We start from the raw sequence: 18269 nt of genomic DNA, 5'->3' as shown, positions 1-18269 counted from the left end.
TTCTAAAGAACTTGCAAGACAGACAAAGGCCACATTCCCAGGAGGTACAGCAGTTAGAGGTGCCTCAAAAACCATTCTAAAAAGTATGCATCACTAAAACTGTTTTAAAATTTCAGTGATAGCTCTTGGCACCACTCTAGATCTGGGTCATATAAAAATAAAAGGTTTGTTTCTGTACAAATAAAAAAAGCTCAGAATTGCAACTGCACACTACATAAATCAGTGCTACATTTATGCTCCTCTATCACAAAACTATTCAGCAATTTACACCCATAAGCATAAGATAAAAATACTTGGAATATGTATGAAATTAATGTGAAATCAATGTCATCAAGCTTTACATTCAACAATTACGAAATACAAAAGTGCACTGGCTGCATAAATTTTTATTCATCTTCCACAAGCAATTAAACATCAGAATTTCAATACTTTCTGGTGCCATCAATTTACAATACTGAATCACTGAAAAGCAATATATGTACTACTGATAACAGCATACATATTGACATATGCTGTACCCTAGTTTAAACTAGACATAGAGCAGATACGATGAATTATGCCTTGACATCAAACTCTGCTATATGAGTTGCTTAAAAATAGTAGTATAAATACAGTAACTGCAATGTTATCCTAAATGATGACACTTGTATTGTGAATCTCTTAATCAACAGCATCCAACATTAAACTGATGCAAATGGCCAGAGTAATATGAACTGAGCATCTGAAACACAGAGAGTGGTAGTGGACAAGTTATTATCAATGTACTACTTCATTTTCATGTTATTAAAAAAAAAAAAAAAAAAAAAAAAAAAAAAAAATCAATTGACAGTTGTAATGAATTCTGTAATGACCCAAGATGTAGGAAAGAACTAAATGTAAGAGTAACTTGTTGAGGTAAAAGATTACGAGGGACCATGGACTAAGTACTGCACCTTTAAGGAACGCTGCCACAAAGCTCAATTACTCAAAGACAGTCAAGCTACCAATACTTTTATCATAATCATAAACTAATAGACTTATGGCTAATTTGATCTGAGAAACAATTGGATAATTTGGTCAAACAACTATATACTGTAATGTATTACCTAAAAATATTTATCTTTTATTATTTGCAGAACACTCGCATATGTGGATAATGATATTTAATAGGCTAAGGAGAGAAAAGTAAGATATGCTTAACAGAAATTGGTGAATATAGAATAAAGCTGACTATGAGATACCTCTTGTGCTGTTTAGGTGTCGCTTTGGTACTTCAGGAGGGGTGTAAGTGACTTGGTAGAGGTCAGTATCAATATCTGACTTATCTGAAACAAACACACCGAGAGAAGAGACGCGTAACTAACAGCCACACAGTAGTAAAAGAAAGGAAACACAAAAAGGAGCAAAAGGCAAACACAGACCTGGGAAGATGAGGGAAATGAATGATTAAGAAAACCATGACACACATCAACAACTAAAGGAGGGTTGTGGAAGAAACAAACACTGATAAATCATGACAACATGGGGGAAAAAAAAAAGAACATCTGAAGTTTTGAACGGATTACAATACCATGTATATATAAAGCTTTATAAAAATTGCTGAGAAGATGGAGTTACTAAAGGGGACAAAGGATATGGAGATAATTATCTTCAATATGACTAACATGGACAGGAGATTAGGAACATGGGAAGTGCATGTCCAAAAGCCATTTAGGACCATCAAACACACTAACACTCCAAATACTCTTGACATATGAATTGATAGTGACGCTAATACATACTACAAAAAATAATGCAATGAGGGGGAGAGGGAAGGCCACATCAGATATGTATTAGGGGACATTATATGTCTCATGGACACTGTGAGGAATAGGGATAGTTAAGCAAAGAAATAAGGGAGTTAATGAACTGTCCCCAGGGAGCAGGAGTGAGGAGGTTATAAAATAATTTCTATACTTTTATTCTTTACCTGAGAAGGTTCCATTAAGAAAAATAAAAATGTAAATACAGTATTACATTTATCTTTACCTACATGGCTGGTAAAAGTTATTCAAAGGCTAAACTGTACTGTATAGGAAAATTACTAGTAAGAAGGCAATTTATCAAACAATGCTGGATACCAAGACCTAATTAACATGTTGACTATCATGTGTCCACTAACAATAGATGATGGAACACTTATCATTTGTCAATAGAAATTTTCAGTCACACCGCATGCCTTCCTCTCCTTTATTTCTCTAAGCACACTCGTACACTCCCTGGGTCCTTTTTCCATCACATGAAATACAGTATGGAACTAAAGAAAAAAAAAAGTAAACTCAAAGAAAATTTTTCTATGGTTTTGGCATCACTAAGAATTGTCTCTCCACAGCATTCAGGTGAAAATGTGGCAATCACTTGGGCTTAATTCCAGTGGTACAACTTTCTATAAACATTCATGACATCAAAAGGTGCAGCTGTAAAATATCCCCTTCTAATGTTGAGTCATGTTAACTCACAAAAATCGATCCCTAGGTACTTACAAATTATCTGAGAAAAATTGCTATGAAAAATGGTGCCCAATACAATTTTTTTGACACTAACAGTGTAGACAGAACTGATTTAGAAATCAATCTTGGATACAGTTATTCTAAATATTAAACACAGTTATTCTAAATATAAAACACAGTTTGACTACAGTAGTCAGTAGTCTGAGAACATTCATTCCTCATGGTTTCTAACAATAATGTAATCCTATCAAATGGAATATGACCAAATAAGAAAAGCAGTGATGAAACAGCAGGCACATAAATAAAAATAAAGAAAAAAATTCAAAAGTAAACAAGGATATCTGCTTTGGCTTTAAACTGTAGGATTAAGGGATGCATGAGTGGTCAGGGTAGGATTAAAGTTTCAGCTGATGTATACCTCTCATTTACAGAAATTTAGTGAACCACAGTTTGACAGAAAACTTAAGAAACTGCATACAACCTAATTTTGTAGCAATAACCAGAGATTTAGTGACCCACAGATTGACGGAAAACTTCAGAAACTGCATACAACCTAATATTGTAGCAATAACCATGATTAGCATGTTATCAGTATAGGCATGATACTCTTTCTAGCCCAGTCTGCTACAGCAGCAATAATGCTTTTAAAAATGAGAGGCTCAATGCAAAATAAACATAACAGTAAGTCAGAGTATGAAAGATTAACTCAAATGCAAATGAAATATACTCTGAAAAGTATCAGTCAATGAAATACTGAGAAAGGTTTAGATAAAAGTTAAACTTAATATGCAGCTAAATGATACATTAAACTATATTAGATTTAAGCCCATCAGATCAGTTACAGGCAAATGATAATTTCCAGCCACACACATATTGTTATAAGCTTCAAGATGAGCGAAATACTGAAATCAGGGGTTCAACTGAAAGCCACAGTAATTAACTTCGATGAATAATTTAACTTGAACATTATCACATTATAACTGTGATCACTTTACAACTGGTGTACAGTTTGGACTATTCAGTGTTCTTTGTTGTATCATGTCTATGCTTTTCTGATTTTAGTAAGTTTATTAAAAAAAAAAAAATACACCTTTGGGATATTATAGAGATATATTTCCACCCTGGCCACTGCAGAAAATCAGAAATGTAGATACCTGTGAAGCTACAGTGTGGTCTGTTGCTACGCTTTCCAAGATACTAATTAAATTATTATAAGTTACTGGGCAATCAAATTAAAAGAAGAAACTGATTTTTTTCAATCACCACATCTATGGGATATCATAAGAAAAATGAGTGAACTGCTAACTTCCTCTCAGTGCGAAGTTCCGATATCAAGGGAAATGCAAACTATGTGTACACTATTTTCATCAGGGCCACTAATGACTGACGAACTATTAAAAGTGAGGCATATCATATAATCACTCAGGTAAATTCTTTGGCAAATTCAGTCAACAGCTATGTTGTGGAAGATAAGATTTGACTATTGCACTAATCTTCCAGATTCTCTTCATGCAGCTGTTGAGCTGTTACAACTGTGTCACGCCTTAAGAATATAATTTGCTGCATTTCCAGACTTACTTGGTATATAGGTTACCTCTCCACCTAATGAATAAATGAGAGACAGAAAGAGGGAATGAGGATTAGAAGAAAGCAAGAAAGGGAAGGAAATATTCACAGTATACAGTATTTTAAATGGTAAAATTTCACTTCTGTATTGAATCCAACAATTATACATTGTTTACTTAGAGTAAAGTAACATTCGTCTTACACAGGTCACTAACAGTTTTTCAGTTTAACATAACAACACACAGCTAAATCGTTTACAGTTTACAACAAGTCATGGCCAATAGCAACGGCAAAACTATGGTAAGTTTACATCAACAAGAGTATATTTAGCTTTATAAAATATTATGGATAGAGTTGTTTAAAACTTTATTAAATGGACTGTGGGGCAGGTCTGAACTTTCAATGTGAGACATGCAAATTAGTCGAGTCACCAGGTTTGGCAACATTCAAGCTATGAGCTGCATAGCCCAAAATACCAAAGCTTTGAGATTACATCATGCATTACCACAAAATTTCACCTTATTAACTGATTAAGGAATCATTTTACACGTTTATGACTAATTTCACTTCTGGAAGGATTTTTTTTACTTTAAGCAATGCACATTATTATTCTTTATTACTGTCTAGATATAAACATTTTTCATGGAATTTGGGGCAAGCTTCTCGCAGCCTGAACTCGACACCCTGAAGCTACGTAACACCACGGGTATAGAAGTAAGAAAAAACTGTAGTCATGTTAAAAAATGTTACCATGCAACAACATGCAACTGCAACACTTCCAACCATCACGATCATGGTCACCCTATGGGAAGGGGAGCTTTTTCTTTGGCTTACGTACTTGTTCGTCCTACCAATTGGACTGCCCGGACTCCTTTCCTGAATAATGCCACTAAAGAAAAGACAGACGTTAGTGTGGGCGGGAGAGAGAAGGATTCATGCACTCCATCTGCCCACCGCAAATAATACATCCGAGATGAGAAGAAAAACAACAGCAACAAAGTTGAAACGAAAGTACATTTATGTAAAACGCACCTTGAGGGTCCCCTCTGCCTCCTTCACTTTTGAAGTCTACATGATCATTTGAGAAAGTACAGTTATTAAGAAACTTTACCAATTATGGTCCTCTTTGCAAAACATATAAAAGTTAAATGACATACATTATCATAATCATCCTCATGTATGAGACTCAGTTCCACAATGACTATGCCTTTATAATTATGATTCTTCATAAATTTTATATCTCTTCTGTGTAAGACATCAGAATGATTAAAATGTTACCTTGTGCTGTATGAGAAGGGTTAGGTAAACAGTCTTGTTTACATTACAAAGTTAAACCACACAACAATCTTTAACATGAGAGGATATGATAGCACCATTTCATTAAATGATGCCCTTATGCAACAGTCAGCACTTTTCCTGACAATATTCTGAAATCAATTAAGTGTTTTTCTTTAGCTGCTTGTCATAATGGACAATGTTACCTCTCATTCTGATATCACATGAACCACAATCTGATACAGTACACATAATAAAGTCTATAACAATTACATTATATACAATACTGCAGTTTTAAATTCAAGGAAAGATAAATAATTTCTGCAACCAAACAAAATCTACCTGATTACTCATCATCTGGTATTATGATGTGCATTTCAACTTCTATGTGTAAAGTGCGACTGCACTAAATATAAAACAATATCTGTTCTCGAATATTCTATGTATGTATTTCCCTGAAAACCTTGTATGGCAATATTTTGTAAGTTCCACAGAATCAAACCACCAAAGGGGACAAGTTATAATGTGCTGCACGTCTGCATAAAAACAGATGTGAACACATCATTGATTTAAATATACAAGAATAAAATTTGTAATACTATTCATGTTCTTAATTTATGCATCCAACTATCCTTCCCTAGATTAAATACAATGTAATAAAAAGTGATTCTCTGAGGCAGAGGGGAAGGTACTGAACCTCAATAAACCACCTGCCCCTCCCACAATGTAACATTAGGAGCACCACACACCCACATTCCACAAAAACATTTTACCAGTGCCCACAGAGTAATGATCAGATTCTCAGTCTCATCTAAATCACTTAGCACACTTAGCAAAAGAACACTAAAATTCATTTTACCAAAATTCAAGTGTTATACAGGCTACATGGTTTTCTGGATACACAGTGACTACAGCATACTACACTGCTGTAAATAAAATTAATTTTCATTCATTCATTCATTGCCAGACGCCATGTATCCCAAACGGGGTGGCCAAGGGCTTAGAGTTAATTGTTTTACAGGGAGGGGCACTAATCCTCCTTCGGCAACATAAGTTATGGAACATGAACACTTTAATTTCAATTCACTGTATTCTAACTGACATCTGGGAATATGAGTAATAACTAGAGCCAGCTTCAGTGGCAAACTATCAGAATCAGTATCAGTTACCATTCCAACCTAGTTTCAAGTACAGTATTCACATGTGCTGCTAAAATATACAGCACACCTCTCAGTACCTATTAAGGTGTGATTTTGAGAAGAGGAAACTCAAGTACAATCTCCCTGCTTCCTTAATAGACGTACTTGAGTTACAAGGTAACTTGCAAAACAAGTACTGGGTGGTGTTTATACTGCATTACATCTCTATGCAAATAGGAGGTTCCAAGCCCCCAACTTCAGCCTCTTTTAGTCACCTATTCCAATACACACAGTAGTATTCTTTCTTCTCTGTTCCTTGAGACAAAGCTAGAAAACACAAAAATGTCACTGAAAATTTTGTTCTTGTATATAATACCACTTTCTTTTAGTCAGCTTCATTCAAATGAATTTTTTCAACAACCTCTATTTTCCAACTGGTGCCAAATGGCCTGTACGACTCAGCTAGAAAATTGTGAGGACAATCTTTAACAATGACTCTATACTACTTAAAACATTTTTAAAGGCATTTTCTATCTAGAAAGTCAATATCCATGTTGCACACAAGTACAAGAAACAGTCTAAAGCATATATTATAGTATCCATTCAATAACATACTGTATGTAGTACAGTACAGTATAATATTTTAGTTTCACCACATTCACTGCTTATACTTTGTTAGAATGAAATCATATTCTTGCAGTCAAATGTATGATATTTAACTCTGGAAGATCAGTCAACACAAAGATGCAACTAATGTTAAGAAAACATTAAACTTGCAAAAACATATTTTATAAAGAAAGCTCTATGAATATTGAGAATCCTGCTCATTCTTAGTGATCCATTCATATTTATAAGAATTTGAGCTACAGCGAACCATTAGCATTTTTATACTACTTGTCGAAGCATCTAATTCTAGAGGATAAACATAAATGAGGCTTGGGTAATGCAGTGCTTTTGACTCACATTGTTATCATCACTTACAGGTTTAGGTATAACAGTGAAAACCACCCTTATGCAAGTGCGGTCACATGTTAGTATAATATTCATCATGCTCCACTGACTTTCATAAGAAGGCGTACCTTCTCTTTCAAACTGCTATACAGTACTGTACAAATAAGCCAGCACAATAAGACCACATACTGTACTGTCACTGTCATCCTCAGTGCCTGAGTTCTACAGAGCTGATGTCATACTTTTTTCACATCTTGGCTACTGAACAACTGAATTAATCTTTTCTCAGTTACATGATTCAATAAGCTGAGTCTCAAGAGAGTTCCACAACCAACTGGATGTTTCATACTGATCAAATCAAAATGCTAGTCAGAAGTTACATATTAAGCATCTTATATATATATATATATATATATATATATATATATATATACATACATACTGTATATATATATATATATCTCACAAAGCACATATTTTTACCATGTTCAGTGCTAGTTGTCAAATTGTGATTTTCATTAAAAACTGCATTGGATTAATCCTGTAAACTAGTTTCATGAACAAGTTTCTTTTAGATACCTCTATTGTATACATAAAATTAGAATCTGAGGGAGATCCTGTGAGCACAAGTAAACCTGTTTGAAGAAACCTTTCCTGTAGGGTGTGGATGAAGCTGGTTGTAGTGCAGGTTGAGGAGAGCAGTGGAATGTGTGAGGTGGATTGGAAGGAAATGAGGATACCTATAACGGACGCAAGGGGAAGATTGTGAAGGAATGGAGAAAAATTATGAGGGACAGGGTAGTATCTAGGAGAAGAAGAAGGCATCCAAGATAAAAATATGCAGCAAATGAGTGGGTAAAATGGAGTGAGATATGCTTTTTACTGATGATTATGATAATATGTGAGAAGACAGGTACAGATATTACAGAGAGATATAGGAGGGTGAGAATGATAATAGAGTTGAGTATGAGCGAGGAGATAAAAGGACAAAATAAGGAGCAGGCATAGATGTGCAAAAGACAAGGGTAACAGGCAGCAATATAACATCAAAATAATTATGAAACAGCTGAGGGGATATGCTATTAGAGCAATAGGATCAATGTTGATACAGGAAGATGATGGATGCTGGGAGAGATGGAATATAAAATGGATCTGGGGCAAAATATATAAGTATTGTGACACAACAGAAGGGATGTGAGATTGGGGATGCGAGGCTACGGTGAAATGATATGGGGGTAAGAGGAGGAGATGTGGGCGTATCTTAAGATATGATGGTATGTGGAGAAAGAAGTGGCTGTACAGAATGGAGATGTAGAGGCATGAAGGGGAGATGTGGGGGTATGGGGAGGACAGCAGGAGCATGGGGAGGAGACATGAGGGTTAGGGGAGGAAATGTGGGGGTAAGGGGAGGAAACATGGGAGTACAGGGAGGAGATGTAGAGGTACTGGTGGGGGTAAGGGAAAATATGTGGGGGGCAGGGGCAAAAAGTCCTTAACTCATAATAGCAACTTGCCCCAAAGCAAGACCGGTACTCCTCCATAACTCTGACCAAGGTAAACCATGCACGAGCAAGCAAAAAATAAACAAATACAAAATGAACGATGTGACTTTTGTCGTGCAAAAGTTGGGGCAAAACTTAGGGGATGGGGTCTAAATATTTTTTCCCAGATCAAAGAAGAGAAACTGAAAAATTCTTTGAACTTAAAAATGTAAGATCTTTATATTAGTTTCACCCATGTAAATACAGTATTCTGAATTCTCTGATTAAGAGGTGATGGAGTAAATTTGTACAGTATATACCTAAGGCAGAACCTCCGAAGGGAGGGTCAATACTGGGCAGAGGCTATGCAAGAATTCTATGCCCTCTTCAGATTTCATTCAATGCTTAACAGCAGCAAAATTATGCTAAGCTGAGCACCAAGTCTTCTGAGGTAAGGTCAGCAAAGAATTCTGCTTCACAATCTCAAGTCATGGGTCTGTCTAACTGTGAGACAGGCAGGTGTGAGATATAATACAGGATACTAACCATTTCCAAAATATTTAGTTGAGTTGTCAAGCTCATTCTCTTACTGAGTGAGAGGTAAGTTATTAACCAGGATTCAGCCAAGCTCATTCTCCTACTGAGCATGAAGAGGGTAAGTTTACACCAGATATTAACCACAAAAGAATACTGACAAGGCTCATTCCCCTATGGCTGACTGACAATACTGACAATGCAGCTCAGGTGAACATGCAGCTGGTTTTGTGGTGGTCGTGTGGAGGGTGGTAGCAGGGGGTGGGGGCATGGACTGTGAATTGAGAGAAACTATGTTGCTGCAAGGGCCAAAAAGGCACTTTCAAGTGTTGGAAGGAGAAAAACTAAATTTTTCCATAATCACTAGTCAAATATCCACACACTGCGAACTTCAACACTTAATGTTTACATTTTTCTCTTGTAGAACTAAGATTACTTAAACTGGGGAATGGCAACTGTAGGAGAACTAGGGAAGTAGTGATGATACAATGGGGTAGCTAACGTGAATAAATAACATACACATGGCCGTTACATCTCAAATCTCACTGAAAGGGTAGTGAACTTGGTTAAATATTTGGAAACCTAACTAGGGTTGCAGCAAAATTTGTTACATAACAAAAAACTTAGTCCTAGAAGGGTAGGAAACCAAAACTGTTAAAAACTCAAATATCGTAAGGTGGATGTGCGGATTCTGTTTTTAACTTTGGGGTTAGTTAGGTAGGGTAAAAACCATCCTACCCTCGCTGCCCGGGTCCGATTCCACCACCATGGGCATAAAACTCTTCATGAAACCGCTCGCCTGGAGCAAATTTCCAATGTCTGAAAAACGGACAACCATGACACCAACAATTTTCAATGGTGGATTGGGGCAACGGTGGGAGATGAAGCACTGGTGAGGGATGTGGTGACAGGCTGCATAATACAGTATTTGAACACTTGCAGACACGTGAACAGAATGTACTGTACTGAGTAAAGACAGATGGAAAATTACAAATTTTCCAAGAGGTGAGACAAAGGATGGCAAGTGAATATGATAAGTTTTCTTAGCCATTTTCCTAATCTCCTTCTGGCTACTATTAACTCAAGGTGCCATTCGAAGCAAAATATTCAAATAACATTTATGGAGCCATACTACAATCAAACATTATGTTAGATTTCAACTCTCATGGCATTTTTACACAATATACAGTAGTCAATTTTTTCCAACTGATGTCTTGGCTTCAGAGTACAGTACAGTAATATTATTCAACAATCTACATCACTGGAATTTTTTTTATTACTAATGTCTGAATATGGCCTCAATTATTAATCAGCCACTAAGTCAAGGAAATTAATTGCATTGGGAAGGAGAAGGAGGAGGAGGTTAAGCATACACTATACTGTATCAGCTTAGGTTATGAAATTTGTATAAAAGGAAAAAGACGACTTTTAAAAGTAATTATATGGTAATAACTAGTAAGAAATGAGAGAAAAGCAGGGGTAAAGTAAAATTTTAGGTTAATACAACAGGATTTAAAAGAAACCACTTTTTTTTTTCTTTTTTTTTTTGTAATATACAGTAATATCTCCCACACATAAATTATGAAAAATATCATCACTTCCTTCTACTTCAGCTCATTATAAAACTGGGAAAGGGGGATTCTTCATATTCAATGACTCAACAGGGTAGCAGACAAATTCATTCTCCAGTGCATGATATCAGACTGTTCACTGGATATGCTACTTCTGTTAAACCCATTCTTAGCAGTTTTTCCTCTATTATGTTTGGTGTAAGATTTAAAGTGGAAAATAGTTGGAAAAAAGCTGGAGAAAAAAGTACAATGATTCCATGGCTATCATGCACCTGATTCTAGCATTTACTGCTATCACTGCAAGATGGAAATCTGCACTCCTGCAGTTTTCGCACATTTTCAACAAAAGACATTCTTATTGTGCACCTAAGCTGGTTTCTGCTGATAATGATGGTGCAGTGTCTGTGGTTATTTATGGTTTTGTGGGATTCAAAGATGAAGCCCTACTTGAGGAATTAATCCCAGGGGTAGAGGCTACTATCTATCTCCATCCCCTAGTCTTTGAACCCCTTTCCTTAAGCCCATCTGAGGTCTTTCTATGGTATGTGTTTCTTATTGTGCCCTTTTCATCACTTTCTATTAACCTAACATTGCCTATGTGTTTTCTGATACTTACCATAAGAGTATTTATGCACAGTATTTAGTATGTATAAATTGGTGCAAAAAGGAAAATTTGGGTTGAAAGTGGGGTGCCTGGTACAAATTAGGATAAATACCATAGGTTTCGTGCTTTCATTATCGCGCAATTTCATTATGATGCACTACACCAATTATGCACAATAACCAAGGGGCCACTGTATAATAAGGAAGGGGCAACTATGCAGGTATAGATCAAAACATTTTCTGCATTACTGAGTACACTTCAGTGCTCAATAAGACGTCTCTGTTATGGCCAAGTTGATGTCGAACTATATCCAACATTATCAATGCTTGCCTCAGCCTTAAAACTACACTAATTACAGTGAAATTTTATGTTGTGGCTGCATCTGGGAGTCCATGCTTCAGTGGTTAAATAGCTTGCTCACTTTATCACTCACCAAGATAACCTGGCAGACCATATGTATACTCCTGTGCACGGAAGGAAGAAACCTACAGTATAGCTCACTTTTTTATATAAAGTCAGTACCAGATAAAACTTAATGACCACAGGCTGCAAGTAACACTCAAAAAAAATATTAGCCTAGGTCCAGAGGCTTTGATCAATTAATCTTCTAGTGAAAATGGGAAATGAAATATAGGAAAGTCATCCATTTGTGAGCACTGTGAACTTTGGCTGCTAAAGTAGATCTGCAATATACACTATACAAATGAACTTAATACAGTAGTTTTGAAATACAAATTGTACTGGATGGCTTCTTGGAGTCTAGCCATACCCACAGTGCTCTGTTTTCAGATCCAATGAATAAAAAGCTCTTGAACTGGACACAAGGAATGAGGAACTAATGTGGATACAAGAGCTGGAATTCACGAAGTCTGAGGTAGAATGATACACTATCACTCTTCCTCATAAAACCAAAAGAAACTTGTATGGCTGGATCAGTCTCGACTTTTGCAAAATAAAAATTTTCTAGATTCTTTTAAATCTAGTCATTATCCATAATTGAGAGACTCTGGTTCCCATGGTCAGCACTTTGTAAAGAAGAGTGTCTTGATGGCCAATGAATGATGATGCTGAAGGCCTTTACAAGTGGCCAGTGAGGAAGAAGAGGATGCAAGCTGACTCCAATATTAAAGAACCCGTTTCTCAACAAGAAATCCTTTCTAGGATGTTACTGACAAACCTTTGCTCAAAAGGTCCCTTAAGGGTGGAAACGTATTTGAAGAAAGCCCAGATGAAAATGCATAAAGAAAAAGAGCTTAGCCAGATAGTCTCCCAAAGATAGCTTTTATCAGAATCAGATAATCTCTGGCTCAGAAAAGCTGACTAAACATTTTACAGCAAGACTCATACTAAACCGTAATGGCAGAGCAAATTTTCTCTTGCGTGGGATGAACAAGCATCAAATAGAAACTTCAGGTGTGTAAGACTAGTAACATCATTAACATTCCAGCTAAGGTTGCTTTGAAGTTCCTGGGGACAGACCCCATTTGACTGACAATGTGTTTGTTCAAGAATGTGTGTCTGTCCCAACATTCTCCTTGCCTGGGAGTTATGCTGTCCATAGATGGAGCTAATAACCTCTCAGTTCCCCTGGGGATTATTTAAAGAAAATTTTTGCATGCAACAACAAAAAGAAGCAAAGGCTAAGCCTCAAACTTTATCTATTACAATGGAGGTTGGTAAGGAGAAAGCCATAATTAAGATCCATTAATTTCAAGACGCTTGGACAAATTTCATTTACATGAATGGCAGTCACAGGCAGTGAGAAAGATATGTCAATTATGACAAAACCAACAATAACCAGCTGTGAACATGAAGGATCGAGATTACCACCTAATTTTGCAACAGAAAGATGGACAGAAAGATGTGAAAGTGATGCCTGATGAGTCTTGCATGCCTGCCGTTATTTACACCTCCATTTACCTAAATTCTTTAGCTGCAAAACTGCATTCATTGGCATACAACTTAAAAAGGTGCAAGAGCAATGGGAAACTTTTATGTAATGCAGTGTTATCCCATTCATCAGTAAGTCCTGACATTCACACAGTTGAAGTGAACTGTAAGTGTACCTGCCATCCATGTATTACCTCCAAAACAGCATCAACAGGTCACTAAGAACAAAGATTTGGAGGCAATGACAACCCCATCACACATTATAACTGCTGGCTGCATGTACTACAAACAATTGTACATAAATTCTTCCACAAGTGTAAATCACCTATAATGACCCCTTGTTTAACATGGCATATGTATCCATGTTGTGTTCTGCACATTAACCTTGTACCTTTAGAAATGCTCTAATGTTTTATCACTGAAATTAAAACTACAATTTTTATACTCTTTCTTACAAAAGAAAAAAAAACTTTATGTAGCAGAATATTAATATGTTGCAGAAATAAAATGGGTATGACAATGATATTTAAGAGATCTAAAGCTACAGGTAAGAGTTATTTACCTTGACAGACAGCAACTAAAAGCATGAGGAGTGGTGGAATTTGAGGTGGCCTTGAACCCCACTCCAACAAACACTTTAAGTAGCAAGAAACATAACAGAGGGTTATGTGAGAAGGCAGGGTCTTAAGTGGTTGAAGTGGCAGTAAGCACATGGTTGAGAAAAGAAAATGGGCATTATGGATCAGATGAAGGGCAGTGGAGGTGGCTGTCATCTTACTGGTGGCCTGAAATGTCATTCAGTTTTTTTTTTTTTTTTTTTCATACAACAAACTTTTTCCATGCAAGACACACATGGATCATGGTTAATGTTACCATGTAAAGAATGACTGCACAATCCAAGAATGTGTAGAGCAAGGGGTTAATTAACTTCAAATGATAGAAATGATTAATGATGTGTGGAGAGAGAGAGAGAGAGAGAGAGAGAGAGAGAGAGACTGATGTCTTGGACTTCAAGGTTTGTGTCCACATATACTCAACTGACCAAGAATGGGTTCAAGTCATATGTTTTTCACTTCAATCCTCTGAGAATATGAACTGGAATGAATGGAGACGTTCAACACAGTTTCATTCTTTTTTTTTTTTTTCTTCTTTTTTTTTTAAGACATTACCATCGGTTCTTAATATAAAATATTGAGGAAATGGTAGTTAAGTGGTACACGAGCGGACTGGTGACCATAAGTTGTGAGAGTGATTTCCTGCTGTGGGAAAGGACAGTACAAGGATTTTTATTTTCATTAATGTTCTAAACCAACTTCCATAAGACCCATCAGCTGTCACAGATACATCCAGGCTCATGCTATCCCACCATTCCTGAATGAGACTGTTCTAAGATGCTTTAGCATTGCACAGACAGCATGGTATCAGTGCCCAAAAGTGACATATGTGGGTGTATGCACTGTAGAAGGATGTCTGACCCTTTTGAAAATAATTACAGTCTGTCCTCCCCTAACACGAGTATTTGCTTCCGCACTGACCTCACTTTAGGGAAATATCATGTTATAGGGATTCTTAAAACCCCTATTTCCTTCTGCACGCCTGCCCAAAGTTCACTTTTTCCCCCTTTGTGGTGTAATACTTTTTCGTTTATTGTATCTTATGTGAGGAGAAGAGCAGACACATGATGCTGGAGATGAGGTAGAGGGGGAGAACATGAGGCAAGCTGAGGAGGATGGTGTGGGTAGGAGTGGGCCGAGAGGGGAACATGGGAGGCAGGAGGGAGGTAGGGGGGTCCTGATTGTTTGGGTGGCTGGGAAGGCGAGAAAAGTGAAGCATGATTGGCGGGTGATGACGTCAAGTATTGTGAGGCTGCGCAATTCACATGGCATCACAGCCCGCCCAGTTCAAATTACCACATTCCACTAACAGTGCCTGTGTTAGAATGTTTATTTCCTTCCACAAAATTGTGCCGCATTAGAGCAATATTGTGCTACAGCAAACCGCGTTAGGGGAGGACTGACTGCATCTAGACTATTCCCAGAAAAAAAAATGTGCAAGAGGGGGTTGTTATGATCAACGTCTTGAAATGGATACTTCTGCTACTCAAGAAGGCTCAGCGAATACGATGATTCTTCATTCCTCAATAAAATACAAGCTGTCTAGAACATCTCCCCACTAAAGTTATAATGATTCGGAGGTTGAGGTAAAGAAATGGAAAAGAGCAGAAAGGGCAGTAAATACACAGAAAAACAAGTAACTGAAATGCAGAGGAATAATCAATAAATTTAAAGCAAATTGGAGTGAAGATGTGAATATGTGAGACAAATCATAGCTGGAAATAGAGTACGTATTGAAAAGGTAGAAAGATAATACAACGAAATACAACCAAGAAAAATAACGGGTGCTAAACACATCCAAAAGAACATAAATCTTGAATGTCATTTCAATTTCATAGTAAGCCCAACCAAACTAATAACACAAGTGGGCGAGATTAAAAGGTAAGCAAAACTTTCAAATCAAGATCACAGTCACACCAAAATAAAACATAAATACCTGTACCTAGTTATAGTTTTAGCCACTTTATTTCAATGACATATTCTTCATTACATTCTTGCCACCTTCAGATTTTTCTATTTAGCTTAGGAGAGACTTTTCAAACATGATGCATTAGACACAGCCTTCAATAACCCTTTCACCAAGTAAGGTTTTTCTGAAGCTAAATAAAACTGTCTGGTGGTAACAAAATTAAAATTAAAAACATGTCATCAGACTAAAATGGTTGAGAATAATGCTTCTATTGCACACAAGTTTTAAATACAGTACAGGTACTCTCTCTTGACTGATGAAAGCTGATACCTTTGTTTCAATATGTGTGTTGCAGTTTCATGTTAACAAGCTAGAGGAGATGTAAATGGCACTAATACAGATGATGCATTGACAAAAATGAATGATTAATTTTGATTCAATCATTGCAAACAGCTATTAGTTGACTCACTGGATCATTATGTTCTAAACAGGTAATGGTTAAACTGGCACTCACTCAAATGGTTAATCATGTTAAGAAAAATCTTCCCTATTAGCTTCTATAAGTATCATTTCAATATCTGCCAAGGTAACAGTAACTTATATAATGAAAAATTACTTGTTTAATTGGCAATATTTAAGTACTGCACACAAAACATTTTTTCACTCTGCTAACTAATGAGATTACTACCATATTTATCATAAAATACCCTATCAGTGCATCAGTCTAGTATTCTAAGAAAGATGCACATCAAAAGACAATACTGTACTGTAGTTTCAAGTATTACTGGTGTATTTTTTTCCCATCCTCCATTGTTTTTTTCCTCTAACTACTGAATTTAGTTCTTTTCCAGATTCTCAGAAACTTTCTTGGTGAACAGCTAAATGGATCTGGTTGTAATCTCTCTCTCTCGCTCTATACATAAACAGGTATATATATATATATATATATAGAGAGAGAGAGAGAGAGAGAGAGAGAGAGAGATAAATAGATAGACAGATAAATATAGACAGATATACATAAACCTCGATTACCGTGGGCAACAGGGACTGGACAAGGACCGTGGTACTCAAATCCACGTGACTCAGACAATATTATGTGCTTGCATGCATAATGGTACGATGTGTTCTGCTAACTTCCCCAAACTCTCACTTTTATCCCTTCTTACTACCTTACCCCCACGTAAATTACCCCCACTTATACCCACCGTCAAGTAAAACACTGAGAGATATAACTAATGTAATTAAGAACAACCATCCATCATCCAATCCTACATTTCCCCATGAGTAGCGTAGGAGCCCAGGGCTAGGCAGTTGGTCCCGACATTTAAGGTTAGAGTGACGAGCCTCACTCATCCCTGAGTGGCATTACATGAGCAATCAACCCCAAACGTCCCTTGGATATAAACCTTCACCAGCTCAATCCGATTGGAGCGCAATAATTACCCACTAAACCACCAGGCGCCAAAATTTAGTTATATGGTTACTACCCAGAGTAGTTATTGGTTTCCTGGTGCACAGGAAACCATTTGGCTTGTCACTCAATGTAGAGTCACCCACAGGCTGAAGGAAGTGGAAACAATGAAGGACTAAAACAGAAGAGGGAGTGTAATGTCACCCATAAGCAGAAGGACAAGGAAAGAATGAAGGAAAGACAGAAGAGAATGGAAGGAAAGAAGGATGGAGAGGAAAGGGCAGACACCCGAGAGCAGCACTACATCGAGGAATGGATGATGAGTGCCCCCACCTACCACATATTAAGAACATCAAAGATATTAAAAGCAGTTGGGCTGGGTACCCTTGAGTTGTTGATACATAGTTTCCCGGTATTCTCCTCCCAGCTCCCACCCCTAATGTTGTTGTCAAAGTTTCGCTTTCGCCTTCCATTGTAACATGTGGCCTTCGGGGGAGACCTTAGGCCGTATGGTTAAAAGGAAATTTATGGGTCTGGCAGTTTTAGGGGACGAAATAGAATGAAAATGTGTGCTAACCAGAAAAAGCTACACTTTCATCCGTGTATTCTCGTGAGTTAGCATTGTTTTACATTCTTCGTTTGATATCGTGCTTCTCAACACATTTTGGACTGACAATGCGTATGGCTAAACTGCTCAGTCAGTCCGAAATGTGTTGGGAAGTGCGATATCGAATGAAGAATTTGAAACTGATCGCTAACTCACGAGAACACAAGGATGAAAGAGTACTTTTTTTCTGGTTTGCAAACATTTTCGTTCAATTTCGTCCCCTAAAACTGCCAGACCCATAAATTTTTG

General features: G+C 36.9%; 1 protein-coding gene across 11 annotated transcripts in view; it reads right to left on the bottom strand.

Annotated features, from left to right (window-relative positions):
• Window positions 1–18269, bottom strand: part of slo (calcium-activated potassium channel slo) — a 743408-nt gene that overhangs the window by 100194 nt on the left and 624945 nt on the right. For 5 of the 11 annotated variants that reach the window (XM_080286162.1, XM_080286163.1, XM_080286164.1 and 2 more), the window contains exon 15: window positions 1221–1304. The exons of the other annotated variants lie outside the window; for them this stretch is intronic. In XM_080286162.1, the coding sequence (XP_080142288.1) occupies window positions 1221–1304 (84 nt within the window). The remainder of the gene's footprint in view (window positions 1–1220; window positions 1305–18269) is intronic. 11 annotated transcript variants of the gene reach the window in all.

The sequence above is a fragment of the Coenobita brevimanus genome, chromosome 110 (assembly GCF_032717465.1).
Source record: "Coenobita brevimanus isolate Jiangsu-jjx chromosome 110, ASM3271746v2, whole genome shotgun sequence".
NCBI classification, from domain to species: domain Eukaryota; kingdom Metazoa; phylum Arthropoda; class Malacostraca; order Decapoda; family Coenobitidae; genus Coenobita; species Coenobita brevimanus.
Note: the sequence above shows the minus strand (reverse complement) of the source record. Positions and strands in the feature narration are given on the sequence as shown.